General features: G+C 46.5%; 1 protein-coding gene across 1 annotated transcript in view; it reads left to right on the top strand.

Annotated features, from left to right (window-relative positions):
• LOC134541655 (dystrophin, isoforms A/C/F/G/H-like) overlaps positions 1 to 20,778 on the top strand; it is a 935,715-nt gene that overhangs the window by 461,036 nt on the left and 453,901 nt on the right. Inside the window, exons 51-53 of the mRNA XM_063385245.1 lie at positions 3,673 to 3,732; positions 15,010 to 15,221; positions 19,694 to 19,848. Of these exons, the coding sequence (XP_063241315.1) occupies positions 3,673 to 3,732; positions 15,010 to 15,221; positions 19,694 to 19,848 (427 nt within the window). The remainder of the gene's footprint in view (positions 1 to 3,672; positions 3,733 to 15,009; positions 15,222 to 19,693; positions 19,849 to 20,778) is intronic.

Here is a 20,778-nt window from a genome sequence, read left to right as displayed (position 1 = left end):
TGCTGGCGGCCTGTCACTCCCTCGGCCAATCAGGTGCCGGCTCAGTGCCTGGCAGTAGCTGTCAGTGCGAGTGCTGGCGGCCTGTCACTCCCTCGGCCAATCAGGTGCCGGCTCAGTGCCTGGCAGTAGCTGTCAGTGCGAGTGCTGGCGGCCTGTCACTCCCTCAGCCAATCAGGTGCCGGCTCAGTGCCTGGCAGTAGCTGTCAGTGCGAGTGCTGGCGGCCTGTCACTCCCTCGGCCAATCAGGTGCCGGCTCAGTGCCTGGCAGTAGCTGTCAGTGCGAGTGCTGGCGGCCAGTCACTCCCTCAGCCAATCAGGTGCCGGCTCAGTGCCTGGCAGTAGCTGTCAGTGCGAGTGCTGGCGGCCTGTCACTCCCTCGGCCAATCAGGTGCCGGCTCAGTGCCTGGCAGTAGCTGTCAGTGCGAGTGCTGGCGGCCAGTCACTCCCTCAGCCAATCAGGTGCCGGCTCAGTGCCTGGCAGTAGCTGTCAGTGCGAGTGCTGGCGGCCTGTCACTCCCTCGGCCAATCAGGTGCCGGCTCAGTGCCTGGCAGTAGCTGTCAGTGCGAGTGCTGGCGGCCTGTCACTCCCTCGGCCAATCAGGTGCCGGCTCAGTGCCTGGCAGTAGCTGTCAGTGCGATTGCTGGCGGCCAGTCACTCCCTCAGCCAATCAGGTGCCGGCTCAGTGCCTGGCAGTAGCTGTCAGTGCGAGTGCTGGCGGCCTGTCACTCCCTCGGCCAATCAGGTGCCGGCTCAGTGCCTGGCAGTAGCTGTCAGTGCGAGTGCTGGCGGCCTGTCACTCCCTCGGCCAATCAGGTGCCGGCTCAGTGCCTGGCAGTAGCTGTCAGTGCGAGTGCTGGCGGCCTGTCACTCCCTCGGCCAATCAGGTGCCGGCTCAGTGCCTGGCAGTAGCTGTCAGTGCGAGTGCTGGCGGCCTGTCACTCCCTCGGCCAATCAGGTGCCGGCTCAGTGCCTGGCAGTAGCTGTCAGTGCGAGTGCTGGCGGCCTGTCACTCCCTCGGCCAATCAGGTGCCGGCTCAGTGCCTGGCAGTAGCTGTCAGTGCGAGTGCTGGCGGCCTGTCACTCCCTCAGCCAATCAGGTGCCGGCTCAGTGCCTGGCAGTAGCTGTCAGTGCGAGTGCTGGCGGCCTGTCACTCCCTCGGCCAATCAGGTGCCGGCTCAGTGCCTGGCAGTAGCTGTCAGTGCGAGTGCTGGCGGCCTGTCACTCCCTCGGCCAATCAGGTGCCGGCTCAGTGCCTGGCAGTAGCTGTCAGTGCGAGTGCTGGCGGCCTGTCACTCCCTCGGCCAATCAGGTGCCGGCTCAGTGCCTGGCAGTAGCTGTCAGTGCGAGTGCTGGCGGCCTGTCACTCCCTCGGCCAATCAGGTGCCGGCTCAGTGCCTGGCAGTAGCTGTCAGTGCGAGTGCTGGCGGCCAGTCACTCCCTCGGCCAATCAGGTGCCGGCTCAGTGCCTGGCAGTAGCTGTCAGTGCGAGTGCTGGCGGCCTGTCACTCCCTCGGCCAATCAGGTGCCGGCTCAGTGCCTGGCAGTAGCTGTCAGTGCGAGTGCTGGCGGCCAGTCACTCCCTCGGCCAATCAGGTGCCGGCTCAGTGCCTGGCAGTAGCTGTCAGTGCGAGTGCTGGCGGCCTGTCACTCCCTCGGCCAATCAGGTGCCGGCTCAGTGCCTGGCAGTAGCTGTCAGTGCGAGTGCTGGCGGCCTGTCACTCCCTCGGCCAATCAGGTGCTGGCTCAGTGCCTGGCAGTAGCTGTCAGTGCGAGTGCTGGCGGCCTGTCACTCCCTCAGCCAATCAGGTGCCGGCTCAGTGCCTGGCAGTAGCTGTCAGTGCGAGTGCTGGCGGCCAGTCACTCCCTCAGCCAATCAGGTGCCGGCTCAGTGCCTGGCAGTAGCTGTCAGTGCGAGTGCTGGCGGCCAGTCACTCCCTCAGTCAATCAGGTGCCGGCTCAGTGCCTGGCAGTAGCTGTCAGTGCGAGTGCTGGCGGCCAGTCACTCCCTCGGCCAATCAGGTGCCGGCTCAGTGCCTGGCAGTAGCTGTCAGTGCGAGTGCTGGCGGCCTGTCACTCCCTCGGCCAATCAGGTGCCGGCTCAATGCCTGGCAGTAGCTGTCAGTGCGAGTGCTGGCGGCCAGTCACTCCCTCGGCCAATCAGGTGCCGGCTCAGTGCCTGGCAGTAGCTGTCAGTGCGAGTGCTGGCGGCCTGTCACTCCCTCGGCCAATCAGGTGCCGGCTCAATGCCTGGCAGTAGCTGTCAGTGCGAGTGCTGGCGGCCAGTCACTCCCTCGGCCAATCAGGTGCCGGCTCAGTGCCTGGCAGTAGCTGTCAGTGCGAGTGCTGGCGGCCTGTCACTCCCTCGGCCAATCAGGTGCCGGCTCAGTGCCTGGCAGTAGCTGTCAGTGCGAGTGCTGGCGGCCTGTCACTCCCTCGGCCAATCAGGTGCCGGCTCAGTGCCTGGCAGTAGCTGTCAGTGCGAGTGCTGGCGGCCTGTCACTCCCTCGGCCAATCAGGTGCCGGCTCAGTGCCTGGCAGTAGCTGTCAGTGCGAGTGCTGGCGGCCTGTCACTCCCTCGGCCAATCAGGTGCCGGCTCAGTGCCTGGCAGTAGCTGTCAGTGCGAGTGCTGGCGGCCTGTCACTCCCTCGGCCAATCAGGTGCCGGCTCAGTGCCTGGCAGTAGCTGTCAGTGCGAGTGCTGGCGGCCTGTCACTCCCTCGGCCAATCAGGTGCCGGCTCAGTGCCTGGCAGTAGCTGTCAGTGCGAGTGCTGGCGGCCAGTCACTCCCTCGGCCAATCAGGTGCCGGCTCAGTGCCTGGCAGTAGCTGTCAGTGCGAGTGCTGGCGGCCAGTCACTCCCTCAGCCAATCAGGTGCCGGCTCAGTGCCTGGCAGTAGCTGTCAGTGCGAGTGCTGGCGGCCAGTCACTCCCTCAGCCAATCAGGTGCCGGCTCAGTGCCTGGCAGTAGCTGTCAGTGCGAGTGCTGGCGGCCAGTCACTCCCTCAGCCAATCAGGTGCCGGCTTCCAAGTGCGTCCTAAATAAATATACAAAATTACTGATTAGTGTTGCGCTAGAGAATATTTTTAAAGTTCCAAATGAAACAGTGTTTCTAATTATTAAACGAATTTCATAGTGAAATTCCACGCATCCTTCATTCGGTTCAGTTGTCCAAAAAAAAAAAAAAATTTTCATGTGACCAGTTTGAACTTTTGTGTGGTGTAGTATAGAAAAGTAATTGAATGCTAGTGCAAAATTAATAGCCTTGTCTCCCTTGATTCAATTAAATCGATAAACTTAGGAAATAATGTTGTGATAATATTTAGTAGCGGAGAAAACACGCACATTGTAATATGTTTGCTCAAATATCAATTTTAAAATTCAAAACTAACAATGAAATGTTTATATTTAGTATTTTTCACAACAAAGTCACACTACAGTGTTTACTTGTAGCGTTAAAAGTGGGTTGCAGGAAAGTATACCTTGGTAGTGTGGAGGTACCACGAGTGAATGTTATTGTATACATTGTGTCTGAGAGTTATAATCCTCAGCTCGCGATATTTATGTTTGGTCGAGGTGAGCTGACTGGTGTTAGTCCCTAGTCGCGGTCCTGATTCTCCGTGCACTTGACAGCAGCAGTGCGTGTTGTGATGTGGCTCTGTCTTGTCTGCAGCCCGAAACTCAGACGCGCTCTGCGAGCCGGCCTTGTCTCACCTGCGGACCTGTCTCAAAGGTAATCGCTCCGTGTTTGCTGTGGCTTGCCGGTCTCCGAGGCTGCGCGCACTAACAACCTCCGCCTCCTGTGTGTACAGCCGTAGACTAGACCGTAGACCCCACCAGGCGCCTCGCGTGCGTGGTAGACGCACACCTCTTCTTGGCTGTGTGTAGCTTAGCTGTCGCAGCCTTCGTTTACTTTAAGAAAACTTTATATTTCTATCTAGAATTTTTTTTGACGTGACAACGTCTAATAAATCGATGAACGGCGACTGCACGCACGAAAAAGTGTCCCGTAACGCACATTGTTCCGTTACGCTTTGTCCCGTTACGCTCATTGTACGCTTGCACCGCATCTATCTCTCTTCCACTCGATTGGAACAACCATCGATTTGACTTTTTCGAGGCACATTAAACTTGAAACACTCCCATTCGTTTCCTACTTTGCCTATCATTGTCCTGACTTGATGTAAGTTTTTGGACATACGTCATGCACTCCCATTGCACAAATCTTTTAAAGATAATATCATTGTCCTATCCTTAACAGAATAACCAGATTGGAAGAAGTTAAATAGCAAACATGTATAAAAGTTATAGTTATAATAATCTGTTTGTTAAAGTAATAAATATATTTGAATTAATGAGTGCAAATAAAAGTAAATTTATCAATTAAATTGTAGATTTCATTTCACTTTTTCTTTGTATCCATACAAAATAGTGATAATTCAATAAAAATGAATCAATTATATTCATAAAAGTATGCAATCATTTCATCAATGTTTTGTTATGACGTTGTCACGTTAAATTATCGTCCGTAAACCGACTTTACAGACAACCATTTTTTAGCAATAATATGTTAAATGTATTCCTTCATTTAAGTTAGTAGGTAAAATATTCCACGCGTTGTTTTTACACGCATAGTATATATTCTGGGTATCCACAGTTAAACACCAGTGAGTAAACATGAATCCAACCACACTGTTCAGTTACTGAGCCAGGACTTGCCAGCCGGGCGTGTATTCCTGGGTCGCCAGCCAACTGCGCGAACAAAGATCGGCCGACCGCTTGTAAACAAATCTTACTAAATAAAAATACGACGGTTCGTTTGTACAAAACATCTACTCTCCGAAAGTTCTTCACCGATTGCTTTGAACGTTTCAAGCAATGTCGCATTTGTATACGCTCATGTTTTTATATAATAAAAATAATAAAAAACTATTATTAAAAAATTATTTTAAAAAATGAGCGCGTGTAACTCGGTACACGTGATATAAGTGAAACTTATTTGGCAATTCAAATATCGACTCGCAAGTGCTATCTTTTTATCTCTTTGGCGGCAGAAACGTTTCAAAACAAATGTTTCTCGAAAACGTTGCTTTAAAATTCAGACTTGAAATTGTATTTGAAATTCACCCTCCTCGCGCCCAAAGAAGTTTCACTTAATTGTGTAATTAAAGATATTAGAACGCGTTCCTTTCTTCCTTCTCCACTGAACCGACTCAGCCACAGCCACGCGTGGCCGGTACAGCTAGGAACTGCTGTAACTTGGGGGAGGTGTAAAGTGTCAACTGTTCCCGGCGTGGAGTTAACGATATCGTGAAGGACACAGCCTGACCTGCCAGGCCTTCATGCAGTGGAGCGGTGTATCCTCGGCCAGAGCTGCGTCGACACCAACGAATCATTCGATTTGCGAGCGAAAGGTTAAGCTATTTAATGAAACGACTCCGATGAAACCGAAAAAAATCACCAAACCCTGCGGGCTGGACCTAATTTTAGACTACGAATCTTATTGAAATACTGCCCGTCTTGTTTGAATTCATTAAACAGCTAGTATACTATAACGTTTCCCTTTGTATCTATGAACTCTGGTTCGCGTCTTCCGCTATTGATGTCAGCACAGTGGTTACGTATTTCCGTTTCGCTCGCCTGTCGCTGTGTCACGTGACTCTCACTCGGCTGCGAGCAGTTTTTTATTTACCAAGAAACTATTCTGCGCTCAAATATACTCTTCTATGGCTAACATATTATCAACACGAATTAATAATTACATTATGTATCCGCTATTGCATACCCAACCGCCTATACCAGGAACAGCCTAACCTTCACTTGGTATGAACCAGATACTAATATTTAACCCCTGGTCTTGTTTGTCCCTCAGTTCCTTCCTGCAGGAGAGACCGGCTGTTGCTGTGGCTCGGGCGGGGACAAACGGCATGGGTTGGTACCACTGGTCCCACACGGCAGCCTGGGTACATGTGACGTGACTAGCTCGCTGCTGTTTCATCTCATCCGCTGTCTCCCTCTTCGTTCAGGAATCACGCGTGCTGGATGCAGCAGGAGCAAGCGGCGTAGGCCTTCTATGCATGGACTTTGGCCTTTTTGCAAATTTGTAATTGTCAAGTGGACTTGGATCGTGTGCCAGTGAATGCTGATTCTGCTGCCTGTATTCTTGCACAAAAAGAAGAAAAAAAAGTTGGTTTTGCGCCATTTCATTTCCCTCGTGCTTGTTCAGCCTCCCTTCCATCCCCCCCCCCCCCCCTTCTCACTCTCTCACTCTCTCTCTTTGTGTTGTAATGAGCATATATTTTCAGGGGAAAATGTGATTAAAATAAAGGGCTTTTGTAAAACTAATGTGCAAGTTTCAACATTGAAATTGTTTTGGTGAGACACATTTCGTACCTGGATATTTTATTTGTAAATTTTATGTAGTGCATTATTTTAGTTTAGTAAATTCTTCCAGAACTAAGTAATTAGTTGGACTCTTAAAAAATAACTGAATTTTTTAGTTTAAAATCTTTAAATTATTTTAGTTTTTAATACGTAATTCTACTTTGTACTTATGATTTTCTAATAAAATTATCCCGCCCTTAATCTATTCAATTCCCTTTTGATTTCCTAAATACGCTGAATTGCAACGAATATGATGGACTAGGGCTAAACAGCTTTTCCAAACCTGATCTCATCTCAACAGCAGAGCTGAACCGAATGTGTAGTGTTCTAGATTCAGTTAGTGCTGAAAGGTTCAGTCAGTATTTTTTAGTTTAGTTTATTACATCGTTTTTTTATGTGAATAGGTTGGCACAGATATATTGAACAAGTAAGTCATGCTATCAAAAATACATAATTCGATGACAAAAATTTAAATACGCACGCTATCAAATATTCTATTATCTGAAACCATCACTGATTCAATTGCTATTGCAGCACCTAATATTCATTGACAGGACAAAATAGTGGCAAGTTAAGCAGCCTTAATTTTTTTTTCAACGATCTATCTATTTGGGGATCACATTCCTTTTGAAAGTCGAAGTATCTTCCTGTATTGCTTTCCTTTTTGTGGCAAAGTCAGAGTTAAACCCGAGTGTATTTATTGAAATATAAATTTTGTTCAGGTGCATCCAGAGTTAGTGGAAGGTAACTCGTAACTATAACTGATTGGCGGGATACTAGTAACTAGCCAGGCTGACCCGTTCGTATGTGCAGGCGAGGGTCTGACAAATTCATCTTGATAATATACAACACGCCACAGAACTCAAACACAAGACAGGAACATTTGTTAGGCCAATTAATTACGGCTCCGAAACAAAAAATAAAATTCAAAAAGGTTATAAGTTTTTCGGTTATAGGTTTTTTTTTTGACGTGATAACGTCTTATAAGTCGATGAACGCCGGCTGCACGCACGAAAAAGCATGACTCATTGTCACGTTCCGCCTGAGCCGAGCGTGCAAGAACTGGCCAATCACCGTGCGAGAAAATCTTCTATAATATCAAACAGGTTAAGGCGGGCTTTAAAAAAAAATTTAAAAATGTTGATTTATTTGTCCAATTTCGTCATTTATTGACATTGATTTGATTTCAGTTTATTTCTATAACTAATTGTTCGTGATTATATTTAAACAAATTATTTATATCAAATTTGTAAAAACTGTAAATAATATTTGAAAACTAAAAAGTATGCAATCATTTCATCAATGTTTTCTTATGACGTTAACACGTAAAATTATCGTCCGTAAACCGACTTTACAGACAAAGCCCCCCCCCCCTTTTTTTTTCAAAAGTTTTAAAATTACTACCTTTTTTACCAAAATGTTTTATCTCGCTACGATGCCGGTATACGGACGCATGGACCTGAAACCACTTTCTACTACCACAACCAAGCGCAATCAGCACAAGGCAGGGCCCGTGCTGAGTGGCCCGTGCGGGGGAGCTATGTCACAGCAGATTAACAACACCTGATGGAACTCGCCATTCCATTGATGATTGTTTCTTCGTTCCCATGGCTACGGGCCTTCTGCGTATCCACGGCCGGGGGGCTGTAGCAGCGACAGTGGCGCGCCTGGCGGGAGGGGTGTGTAACGAGGGAAGCCTTCTTATCACAGACGAGAGAGCCAAACGCCCGATCGTGCATCTTCGGATTTTTTTATTGTTCATTGTAACTCATGATAACTATTGATCAATTAGGTTAGGTTAGCTACATTGCAAATACTTTAAAGCATTCTGGACCGTTGATTTGGTTAGGATAGCTACATTAAAGATACTGTGAAATCATGTAAACGGTTTCCTAGCCCTGGATAGCTACATATTAAAAGTTATTTGCTAAGCAACCATAAAATGATTTTACAGTATTTTTAATGTAGCTATACTTACCTAATATAACCAACCATCCACATTGTTTTAAAGTATTTATAATCGACCGCAAAATTTAATGCCACACCGGTTTATACAATGAGATAAAACGGAGAAAAAAAAGCGAGCAAGAACTTCGGGGAACTTCGGGTGTGGCTCTCTCGTCTGTGAAATGAAGGCTTACCGTGTAACGAGCAGGCGAGTGCTCCGTTGTGGCAGGGTACTAGTGCTCGGGCTAGTTCACAGTCACATCAAACATAACATTCCGTGCACGACTTATGCTTTAATCGGGTATATTTAACTATTCATACTGTAAAACAATTACTATCCTAACTTGGTCAATTATTTGCTTAAATGTGCCTTAATTTTTTAAGTGAAAACTTCTATGGGAAGGTTTGGATAGGGAGTAAATTCATGTAAGTCGTCATCGACATGGCCACGTGACGTGTTAACGACAACACTATATCTGTTCCTATTAGTGTTCAAATTGTGTTTTTTTTTTCAATTTTTATTTTAAATCTTAAGTATACAATTACTGTGTAGTAAAATGTGAGTATAAAATATATTAATATTCTCATATAAATATATAGTTTGAATAACGAAGAAAACGGAGTCGTTGTAGCAATAAAATCTAAAAATTAAGAACATCATTATTTATTTTTTTAATACCTACAAATACTATGCAATGCGTATTTTATAGTAATTTAGGAGTTATTTTACTAACGTGATAAAACAAATTTGCTGTGTGAAAATATTTTTTTCGTAAAAATTGCGAAAAAATCTCTGATTTTTATAAAAAAAAATTCTTAATTTTTTACAATTATTTTTTACAAAGTTTGCATTTCTTATTTAAAATTATATTTGTATTTTCTTATTTATATTATTAATATTAATAATAGTTACTTTGATTTACAAGTTATAATTTAAGATCAAACAATTAATTTGATATCCAAAAACAACTGTTCTTTTATAGTTTTAAGTTTTCACTTCTGTCGGCAGTCCTCATGACTGCTTTGAATTTTTTTATATTCTGCGTAATATAAAAAAATACGATGTGTTAGTAATGTAGAAAAGCGTGGTGTGTGCTTAGACTCAATCAGTGGTTTACGTTTAATTTTGCCATTCTAACAACTTTCATCATTTTATGAATTGGCCGATAGTTATCCATTCTAGACATTTAACCTCCACCAACAATCTATATCAGCAGTTGTTTAGGGTAAGGAAAATGGCTCATAAATTCATTATTCTCACTAACTTGATGTCAGTAAAATATCACTCGTGAACATTGAAATTAAGATTTTAAAGATAACACTCATGAGTTTTATACAGGATATTAATTTTCGGCGACTTAAACAAAGAGATGTTGTGTGTATAGGTATCCGCTTCGCTAATGACGGCTTGCACTCTACGACCGGGTATATTGTGTTCGTATTCAGTTTTTATATCGTGAAAGTATCGTTAGTACGTGATTGCATAAGAATATTTGGGTGGAAATAGGTTTAGTTTTAATTCATCTCAGAATGGAATTATTGTGGTTTAAAGGGAAGTATATCGATTGAGATCACCGCTTATTATGTCATAGTTACGCCTGTACCCCAACAACGGTGTATTTTCTAAAATTTTTATACATATTTTGACAGTTGTAGTATTAAAAAATTCATTACTCACGCATACACACCTGAAACTGGTTTAATTTATGAAAATAATAAAGCCAGTGAGGTGTGCCTCCCCTCTGTGAGGTAAGCCACCCCTCTGTGAGGTAGGCCTCCCCCTGTGAGGTAGGCCACCCTCTGTGAGGTAGGCCTCCCCTCTGTGAGGTAAGACACCCCACTGTGAGGTAGGCCTCCCCCTGTGAGGTAGGCCACCCTCTGAGAGGCAGGCCTCCCTCTGTGAGGTAGGCCTCCCCTCGGTGAGGTAGGACTCCCCCTGTGAGGTAGGCCTACCCTCTGTAAGGTAGGACTCCCCCTGTGAGGCAGGCCTCCCTCTGTGAGGTAGGCCTCCCCTCGGTGAGGTAGGCCTCCCCCTGTGAGGTAGGCCTACCCTCTATGAGGTAGGACTCCCCCTGTGAGGTAGGCCTCCCCTCTGTGAGGTAGGCCTTTCCCCTGTGAGACAGGCCTCCCCCCTGTGAGGTAGGCCTCACCCTTTGAGGTAGGCCTCCCCCTTTGAGATAGGCCTCCCTCTTTGAGGTAGGCCTCCCCCTTTGAAATAGGCCTCCCCCTTTGAGGTAGCCTCCCCCTTTGAGGTAGGCCTCCCCTCTGTGAGGTATGCCCCCCTCGGTGAGGTATGCCTTTCCCCTGTGAGGCAAACCTCCCCCCTTTGAGGTAGGCCTCCCCCTTTGAGGTAGCCCACCCCACTGTGAGGTAGGCCTCCCTTCTGTGAGGTACTCCACCCCTCTGAGGTAGGCCTCCCCACTGTGAGGTAAGCCTCCCCCCTCTGAGGTAGGCCACCCCTCTGAGGTAGGCCTCCCCCCTTTGAGGTAGGCCTCCCCACTGTGAGGTAAGCCTCCCCCCTCTGAGGTAAGCCACCCCTCTGAGGTAGGCCTCCCCCCTTTGAGGTAGGCCTCCCCCTTTGAGGTAGGCCACCCCACTGTTAGGTATGCCTTTCCCCTGTGAGACAGGCCTCCCCCCTGTGAGGTAGGCCTCCCTCTGTGAGGTGGGCCTCCCCTCTGTGAGGTATGCCCCCTCTGTGAGGTAGGCCTCCCCCTATGAGATAGGCCTGCCCCTTTGAGGTAGGCCTCCCCCTTTGAGGTAGGCCTCCCCCCTGTGAGGTAGGCCTCCCCCTGTGAGGTAGGCCTTCCCACTGTGAGATAGGCCTCCCCCTTTGATGTAGGTCTCCCCACTGTGAGGTAGGCCTCCCCCCTGTGAGGTAGGCCTCCCCACTGTAAGGTAGGCCTCCCCCCTGTGAGGTAGGCCACCCCTCTGAGGTAGGCCTCCCCCTGTGAGGTAGGCCTCTCCCCTGGTAGGTAGGCCTCCCCCCTGTGAGGTCTGCCTCCCCCCTGTGAGGTAGGCCTCCCCACTGTGAGTTAGGCATCTTCCTTTGAGGTAGGCCTCACCCTTTGAGGTAGGCCTCCCCCTTTGAGATAGGCCTCCCTCTTTGAGGTAGGCCTCCCCCTTTGAGATAGGCCTCCCCCTTTGAGGTAGGCCTCCCCCTTTGAGGTAGGCCTCCCCTCTGTGAGGTAGGCCTCCCCACTGTGAGGTAGGCCTCCCCATGTGAGGTAGGCCACCCCCCTGTGAGGTAGGCCTCCCCCTGTGAGGTAGGCCTTCCCACTGTGAGATAGGCCTCCCCCTTTGATGTAGGTCTCCCTTCTGTGAGGTAGGCCTCCCCCCTGTGAGGTAGGCCTCCCCACTGTAAGGTAGGCCTCCCCCCTGTGAGGTAGGCCACCCCTCTGAGGTAGGCCTCCCCCTGTGAGGTAGGCCTCCCCCCTGGTAGGTAGGCCTCCCCCCTGTGAGGTCTGCCTCCCCCCTGTGAGGTAGGCCTCCCCACTGTGAGTTAGGCCTCCCCACTGTGAGTTAGGCCTCTTCCTTTGAGGTAGGCATCCCCCTGTGAGGTAGGCCTCACCCTGTGAGGTAGGCCTCACCCTGTGAGGTAGGCCTCCCCACTGTGAGGTAGGCCTCCCCCTGTGAGGTAGGCCACCCCCCTATGAGGTAGGCATCCCCCTTTGATGTAGGTCTCCCCACTGTGAGGTAGGCCTCCCCCCTCTGAGGTAAGAATCTCCTCTTAGGCCTCCCCCTGTGAGGTAGGCCTCCCCACTGTGAGGTAGGCATCCCCCTTTGATGTAGGTCTCCCCACTGTAAGGTAGGCCTCCACCCTGTGAGGTCTGCCTCCCCCCTGTAAGGTAGGCCTCCCCACTGTGAGGTAGGCCTCCCCCTTTGATGTAGGTCTCCCCACTGTGAGGATGGCCTCCCCCCTGTGAGGTAGGCCACCCCCCTGTGAGGTAAGCCACCCCTCTGAGGTAGGCCTCCCCACTGTGAGGTAGGCCTCCCCCCTGTGAGGTAGGCCTCCCCCATGTGAGGTAGGCAGGTAGGCCTCCCCACTGTGAGGTAGGCCACCCCTCTGAGGTAGGCCTACCCCCTGTGAGGTAGGCCTCCCCACTGTGAGGTAGGCCTCGCCCTTTGAGGTAGGCCTCCCCCCTGTGAGATAGGCCTCCCCCCTGTGAGGTAGGCCACCCCTCTGAGGTAGGCCTCCCCCCTGTGAGGTAGGCCTCCCCTCTGTGAGGTAGGCCTCCCCTCTGTGAGGTAGGCCTCCCCCCTGTTGGTCTGCCTCCCCCCTGTGAGGTAGGCCACCCTCTGTTAGGTATGCCTCCCCTGTGAGGTTTGTTTCCCCCTGTGAGGTAGGCCTCCCCACTGTGAGGTAGGCCTCCACCTTTGATGTAGGTATCCCCACTGTGAGGTAGGCCTCCCCCTGTGAGGTAGGCCACCCCTCTGTGAGGTAGGCCACCCCCCTGTGAGGTAGGCCACCCCCTGTGAGGTCTGCCTCCCCCCTGTGAGGTAGGCCTCCCCACTGTGAGGTAGGCCTCCCCCTTGTGAGGTAGGCGTTCACCCTGTGAGGTAGGCCTCCCCCATGTGAGGTATGCCTTCACCCTGTGAGGTAGGCCTTCACCCTGTGAGGTAAGCCACCCCCCTGTGAGGTAGGCCTCCCCCCTGTGAGGTAGGTATCCCGCACACTGTCCACAGAAGGTCGCCCGGCCTGCGCAGTGGATCGCTGTGGTAAAATAAATGCGTCATTGTGAAGGAACTAACCAACTAAATACCATAACTTTATTAGGCTCTGTTCCTTAAAATACGTAGCCTCCAGTGGTTGAGTTTTTAATTCTTAATTCACAATATTGCATTAGAGAATATAATAATTAGCCACAAGTTATTTTTAGGTTTAGCATGTGATTTGGTACAATTTTCGTTTTCGAAGGATATTTAATTCCTAGTTATATAATATAGGTTATGTTAGTGTATGAAATTTGCATTAAGGATCAGATATCATAATGTCGTTTATAAATCGATGTTTGATATAGCCGTCTGCTCAGAATCGTCTGGTAGATTTCTAGTTTCCGCGCCTGCTCGTAGAAACATCATGGTAATTGCTTCGGAGTCTCGAATAATGCTCTTAGTTTTCATTATATTTATTTTTCCTAAGGATTATATGCTTAAGTGAGCATCTACTTTTTTGTTTGTATGTCCGTGTAGATATATGTGCCTGTATATTCATGTGTCACTATATTAACTTTTTTTCTTTTTTTCGATTATATTTGATATGGCGTATTTCAATTTTTTTATGTATCTCTTTTGTATATTTGGTCAAAATTTAGCTACCAAACAGCACAATTTTAACCAACCTTAAAGTGAAAATTTGAGTTAGCAAGCATATAATTTTTTTAATATTTGAAATAATCCCTGAGAACAATATTTCATACATTTACTACATTATTTTGAAAGTGAACTTTGTACCATAACTGTTGTTAGGTTTATGTCCATCATAATTATTAGCTAGAACCTGATATTGATTTCAAATATACATTTTTAAAGGATATCGATTCTGATCATTTATGTAACAATTATATTTGCAGTGCCTAATGTACGTGTAAATGTCTATGTTGTAGTGTTGAGTGTATGTAATTGTCCTGATATTGAATTGTGTATTGTGTGTGTTGTTCATGTTTAACTGCCTGCATTTTAATATTATTGCTAAAGTAAATATCAACACTTTTAATTACACACTGCTGTTTTATTGTTTGTTTCTCCCAGTGTAAACAAACTATATTTATTCAGTTGATTACCTCAAACATAGTAATGTAATCTCAGCAATTGTGTGACTTTTGTAAGTCAATAAAAGGAGGTTTTCAAGTATTTACATACCAATAAAAATTGATGTCGAAGGTTGCAGCATAAGATAGACATGCTATCAATTGTAGATAACAGAAATTTCAACTAAAACATAACACTATCTATAGAAGCATTCACGCTCAAAAATTATATATATAATACATGTACAGATGTTCAATAAAACATACTATCAATAGTACATAACAGAGACATAAACTAAAACATAACACTATATATTAGAAACATTGACGCTCAAAAATTATAAATATATATGACATGTACAGGTATACAATAAAACAATCTACCAACAGTATATAACAGAGATATTAACTAAAACATAACACTATATATTAGAAACATTCACGCTCAATAATTATAAATATATATCACACTAGCTGCAGTACCCGGCGTTGCTCGGGCTAAACACCTGGAGTTTTATTGTCTGCGAGTTAAAGCAAACTGGATAGCGCTACATGACAGTGTGTTGGACATAGAGAAATGTCACACAATTAATGTTTGTATGTTTATGATCTATGATTTTTTGTTTACCCATGGCGATCGGTTATTTATTATTTATTATTAAATTATAAATTATTAAGACCATTAATCTAAATAAAAACTATCTTATCTCTCAAGTTGGAAAAAATTACACATAAATGCCAATTTTCATAGTAATCGGTTGACTTGGTGAAGAGTTCACATCAGGACAGATGTACAGGTATACAATAAAACATACTACCAACAGTAGATAACAGAGGTATGAAGTAAAACACAAGACTATCTGAAGCAACACTCGTGCATGTATGACAGTAAACTTGCTGGAATCACAGCGCGCGCGGTCCTGTGGTTGCAGTGACGAAGCTGCGTGAGCACTGGGACGAGACCAACGCCAAGGTGCTGCAGCGCAAGTCGCAGCTGGACGCCATGTTGTCGGACAGCCAGCGCTACGAGGCCAAGCGGCAGGAGGTGGAGGCGTGGCTGGCGCGCATGGAGGCGCGCCTGGAGCGCATGGGCGCCCAGGGACACACCGCAGACGTGCTGGAGGCGCAGCTGCGCGAGCAGAAGGTGGGCCGACACCGTGTCTCCAGGCCCACCGCTCACTCGACTCCTTTACCTGTGTCTGCTGGTCCACATGCCTCCTTTACCTGTGTCTGCTGGTCCACATGCCTCCTTTACCTGTGTCTGCTGGTCCACGTGCCTCCTCGTCCGCTCGCCTCCACATCCACTCGCCTCCACATCCATTCTCCTCCACATCCACTCGCCTCCACATCCACTCGCTTCCTCATCCACTCGCCTCCACATCCACTCGCCTCCACATCCATTCTCCTCCACATCCACTCGCCTCCACATCCACTCGCTTCCTCATCCACTCGCCTCCACATCCACTCGCCTCCACATCCATTCTCCTCCACATCCACTCGCCTCCACATCCACTCGCTTCCTCATCCACTCGCCTCCACATCCATTCTCCTCCACATCCACTCGCCTCCACATCCACTCGCTTCCTCATCCACTCGCCTCCACATCCACTCGCCTCCACATCCATTCTCCTCCACATCCACTCGCCTCCACATCCACTCGCTTCCTCATCCACTCGCTTCCTCATCCACTCGCCTCCACATCCACTCGCCTCCACATCCATTCTCCTCCACATCCACTCGCCTCCACATCCACTCGCTTCCTCATCCACTCGCCTCCACATCCACTCGCCTCCACATCCATTCTCCTCCACATCCACTCGCCTCCACATCCACTCGCCTCCACATCCATTCTCCTCCACATCCACTCGCCTCCACATCCACTCGCTTCCTCATCCACTCGCCTCCACATCCACTCGCCTCCACATCCATTCTCCTCCACATCCACTCGCCTCCACATCCACTCGCTTCCTCATCCACTCGCCTCCACATCCACTCGCCTCCACATCCATTCTCCTCCACATCCACTCGCCTCCACATCCACTCGCTTCCTCATCCACTCGCCTCCACATCCACTCGCCTCCACATCCATTCTCCTCCACATCCACTCGCCTCCACATCCACTCGCTTCCTCATCCACTCGCCTCCACATCCACTCGCCTCCACATCCACTCGCTTCCTCATCCACTCGCCTCCACATCCACTCGCCTCCACATCCATTCTCCTCCACATCCACTCGCCTCCACATCCACTCGCTTCCTCATCCACTCGCTTCCTCATCCACTCGCCTCCACATCCACTCGCCTCCACATCCATTCTCCTCCACATCCACTCGCCTCCACATCCACTCGCTTCCTCATCCACTCGCCTCCACATCCACTCGCCTCCACATCCATTCTCCTCCACATCCACTCGCCTCCACATCCACTCGCTTCCTCATCCACTCGCCTCCACATCCACTCGCCTCCACATCCATTCTCCTCCACATCCACTCGCCTCCACATCCACTCGCTTCCTCATCCACTCGCTTCCTCATCCACTCGCCTCCACATCCACTCGCCTCCACATCCATTCTCCTCCACATCCACTCGCCTCCACATTCACTCGCTTCCTCATCCACTCGCTTCCTCATCCACTAGCCTCCTCTTACCACAGAGATACCCTCTGCAGACAACGTTTCCCTGTGCGGACACTGGGCGCCATCTGTCGGCCAAACTTTTAACTACTTGCTCAAGACTCATCCCTAACTCGGAGACCATCTTACAGCCTCTTTGTCAACTAAGTTAGGCCCTTTGGTTCCTCCGTCTAGCCATCTCTCGGGCCTGGTTCGAAGAATTATCTATTCCACCCGCATTCATTATAATTTCTCTTCGGCCCCCCGAAGAACATATATATGCTATCTTCGTCACTAACCTCTTCAGAATATGACATCGTGACTCCATCACTCCATCCATGCCCAACGGCTCTCCGACACCTCATTCGGGAGTATATCTTCGGAAAGGAATCGCTGTGTAATTCCTGTGAACCAGAGATATAGTTTCGCTTGGTCTATTGCTTTTTTGCGTTGTTCATGTAGTTTTACAGTTATTTTTCTGGTCTCGTTTTCGCCTAATTCTCCGGATGTTTTGTTTGTCGCTCCCTAGAATGGACTAACCTCAGGATACCCCCACATTAGGCGGGTGTTTGGGTTTCCTAGTCTGGTTCTATACTTCAGTGATTCTCCCTGAACGACCCCCAACACATCCGGCGCACAGTATCAGGAAGGCTCAGTGGAATGTGAACTCTCTTGTTATGGTTTTACACCTTGTTAGTTTCTATCAATGTATCACCTGTTTCGGGCAAAGGATTAGCTATAAAAAAAATAATATATACCAAATGAGCTCACCTGCAAAATGTCTTGATCGCAACCAGCAAAATTATGTAAACTATTTTTTTTTAAAATGTTTTCATTGGCCAGTTTTCTTCTTGTTACTTTGGAGAACAAGACTTAATGTTTATTACTATATCCAATTTATAGATTTCTAAACATACAATTCAGAATTATGTTAATCATAAACATGAGCAACTAACCAGACTTACTTCTTTTCTTTTAATTTATTTCAGACATCCAGTAGAAATTATGTATAATTAAACGGTGCACTGAAATATAGGTAGCGTGTAACAAAGACCAAGACTTGTACTCCAGAACCTAGCAATCGATCAGTGTCCAACTCACTGTCTGTTGTGTGTGAGAAGTGTGAACCATTCGGGAACATATCGGCGGTGACAATCCCCCGTCGACGCATGTGGCCATCTGCTTTCTTGTAGTGGTGGCAGTTGTACAGCAAGATGTGCTGCGCCATCGCCATCGTTCCCGATCCTCGAGCTAAAGACTGTCCACTCGTTGCGCTAGTTCGAGTATCTACTCGCTGGGCGAGTCGCACTCGCTCCCTCCCGAGCACCTTCTCGCGGCGTGTGACTGACATGACGCCTCAGTTCCAGGCTTGTCACTGGTGCTTGTCACCGGGCTCACCGCTGCTGACGGGCCTAGCTAGTGACGGGCCTAGCTAGTGACGGGCCTAAGTAGTGACAGGCCTAACTAGTGCCGGCCGGAGCAGCATGACGTGGGTGGCTCCCAACTGTCTCCTGGCGCATAGCTCGTCTTCCATGTGGCGACGAGGACTGTTCTTCAGTAGCCGCCCGGCCCTGCGACTCCTGCGTGTTCGGGAAGCCTTCTTTTCACAGACGAGAGAGCCGAAACCCCCAAGTTCATTCTTTTTTTTCCGTATCTTTAATGTAGCTATCCTAACCAAATCAACCGTCCACAATGTTTTAAAGTATTTATAATGTAGCTAGCCTAACCTATTTGACCATCAGTATCCTTTTATCAACACCGCCATATTTATTTACAATGAACCAAAAAAAAAACCGAAGATGCACCAGCGGGCGTTTGGCTCTCTCGTCTGTGAAAAGAAAGCTTCCCGCTGTGTTCTGTCGGGGCACTGCGGGTGGCGTTCTGACAGAGTTAAGGGGCGTGTGTGTCGCCACTGCAGCGCGTGGTGAGACGGTGACAACCCTCCCATTACAATGGAACCACACGATGTTCACGTATTCACATATAACAGACCGAGATCATTTATATTAGTGTTATTTCTTAATCAAAACATTACACCTCTGTGAATAAAACAGTTACTCAGGAGATGGTATTTAAGAAGTTTACTTAATTGGTAAAGAGACTTTCTATTGGTCTCCAATTGAAACAAATGAATTTCAAATTGAAAAGAATAAACATGACGTTATTGAAGTGAACAAACCAAATTAATGGATATCATTTCATAGTGATTATAACATAAAACCATAATAAAATAATTTGCAATCAAACACAAATTTTTTCAACGGATAAAGAGTCTGCTTCAATCAGTGACTTTTGGAAAATACCACCATTATATGTATACATATTGTAATATATTATTTAAGAAAGCATTTATTTTTGAAAATTATTGCCTTTGTTTTTTCTGATCATTTTTATAGATACATATTTTTGAATGATTTTTTGAAAAGGTTATTATTATCTTAATTGCTGACAGAACATATCAGTTCAAATGTATATAACTGAATCGCAAATTTAGCAAGGCTGTTTTTATATTATGTTAGGGACAGTTAGCTTACTAATGGGATCTTTGGTTAGTATTTTAGTTCATGAACTATGCATTAGCAGAATTACACAAGCTGTATGTTGAGACTAAGTTATTTATAATTAACATACATTTTTCAGTTTTAAACTTAAAGCTGGTTAATACTTGGACAATTAGGAAACTATAGTAAAGTACATTTAATATACAGTTGTTTTGCAGTTTAAGAGATGCCTTCATTTAAAATTGCAACTTCTTTACTATGTATGACAACTGTTTGTACTTTGTACGTAGAGATTGCCCCTTGTGAACATTTGGATGCAATGAGTGACGTAGTCCTATGTGAGGCAGTATTACAGGTTTCATCATTGCTCTGTGGACTTCTTTACTGTGTGTGACAACTGTTTGTACTTTGTATGTAGAGATTGCCCCTTGTGAACATGACGTAGACGTTGTGAGTGCTGGACCTGAGCTGGTCCCTGAAGCGAAGGGCTTGCTTCGTGTGCAGTCGTTCCACGCGGAGCTGCACCAGTACAAGCACCACATCGAGCTGTTCAACCAGCTGACACAGAAGCTCATAGCGGTGTACCAGCAGGACGATACCTCCCGGGTCAAGAAGATGACGGAGGCCATCAACCAGCGATACAACAGCCTCAACACCAGGTGTGCATCTACAGTTAGCCCTGCTTCCCTTCAACTGTGCTGTTATTACCCTCTTTTTAATTGACTGAAAATAATCAGCAGTTGCATTGTTTTTAGTGTGCAAAACATACTGAATAACAATAAAAACTTAGATTTAAACAAGTATTAATTTTTTTTTTTTTTTTTGAAAATGTGTTCTGTGTTCTAAAAATTTATGTTTCATGTTACGTTATTATTAGGATTAATTAAGAAAAGTACTATAGTAAGACTTAATTTTTTTAAATAAATAATTTCCTTTGTCTGTATTTATATTAAAGAGAATATGATGATAGAAAGAACAAACCATTTATCTACATTTCTACTAACGAATGGAGGGCACGACTTTGTATATTAACTTCAGAATGAGACTCGGAGCATTAGGATAATACCTTTAGGGTGTTCACCCCTTAAAATAATGAAGCGCACTGGCCAGCTGATTCCGAGGAAAATGCCTTTGAAAATTTAAGAAAATTTAATATAATAGTTAAGTTTAACTCTGGCGAACTGTGCAGTGGTCTAGGTGGTGACATACTTGATTATTGCTCAGACGCTCGGATTTAGATTCTCGCATACAATCACTTTTTTTAATTAAAAAAACTAACAAATCTATTGCTTACAAATATTGTTTATTTAGATATAAATATTTTATTTTATTAATTATTTATTTTTGTAGGTATTACTTATAATTAAATTACAGCAATAATTCAGTATTTCAAACATAAAATAATAATGGGTATAATAATTATTATAAATAGTCCTTATAGTAATTAAACTGTAATTTTTTTTTTATTTTAAATAATTTGTTTTAAAGGTACCTTTATGATCTTTATTATAAAAAACTATTGAAAACAAAACTTTTTTTTTGGTACGATTAATAAAAGATGATTTTTTCATAAACAATGTTGTTGAAAT

Source organism: Bacillus rossius (genome assembly GCF_032445375.1).
Source record: "Bacillus rossius redtenbacheri isolate Brsri chromosome 4 unlocalized genomic scaffold, Brsri_v3 Brsri_v3_scf4_1, whole genome shotgun sequence".
In the NCBI taxonomy this organism is placed as follows: domain Eukaryota; kingdom Metazoa; phylum Arthropoda; class Insecta; order Phasmatodea; family Bacillidae; genus Bacillus; species Bacillus rossius.
This window is presented reverse-complemented; position numbering and strand designations above follow the sequence as displayed.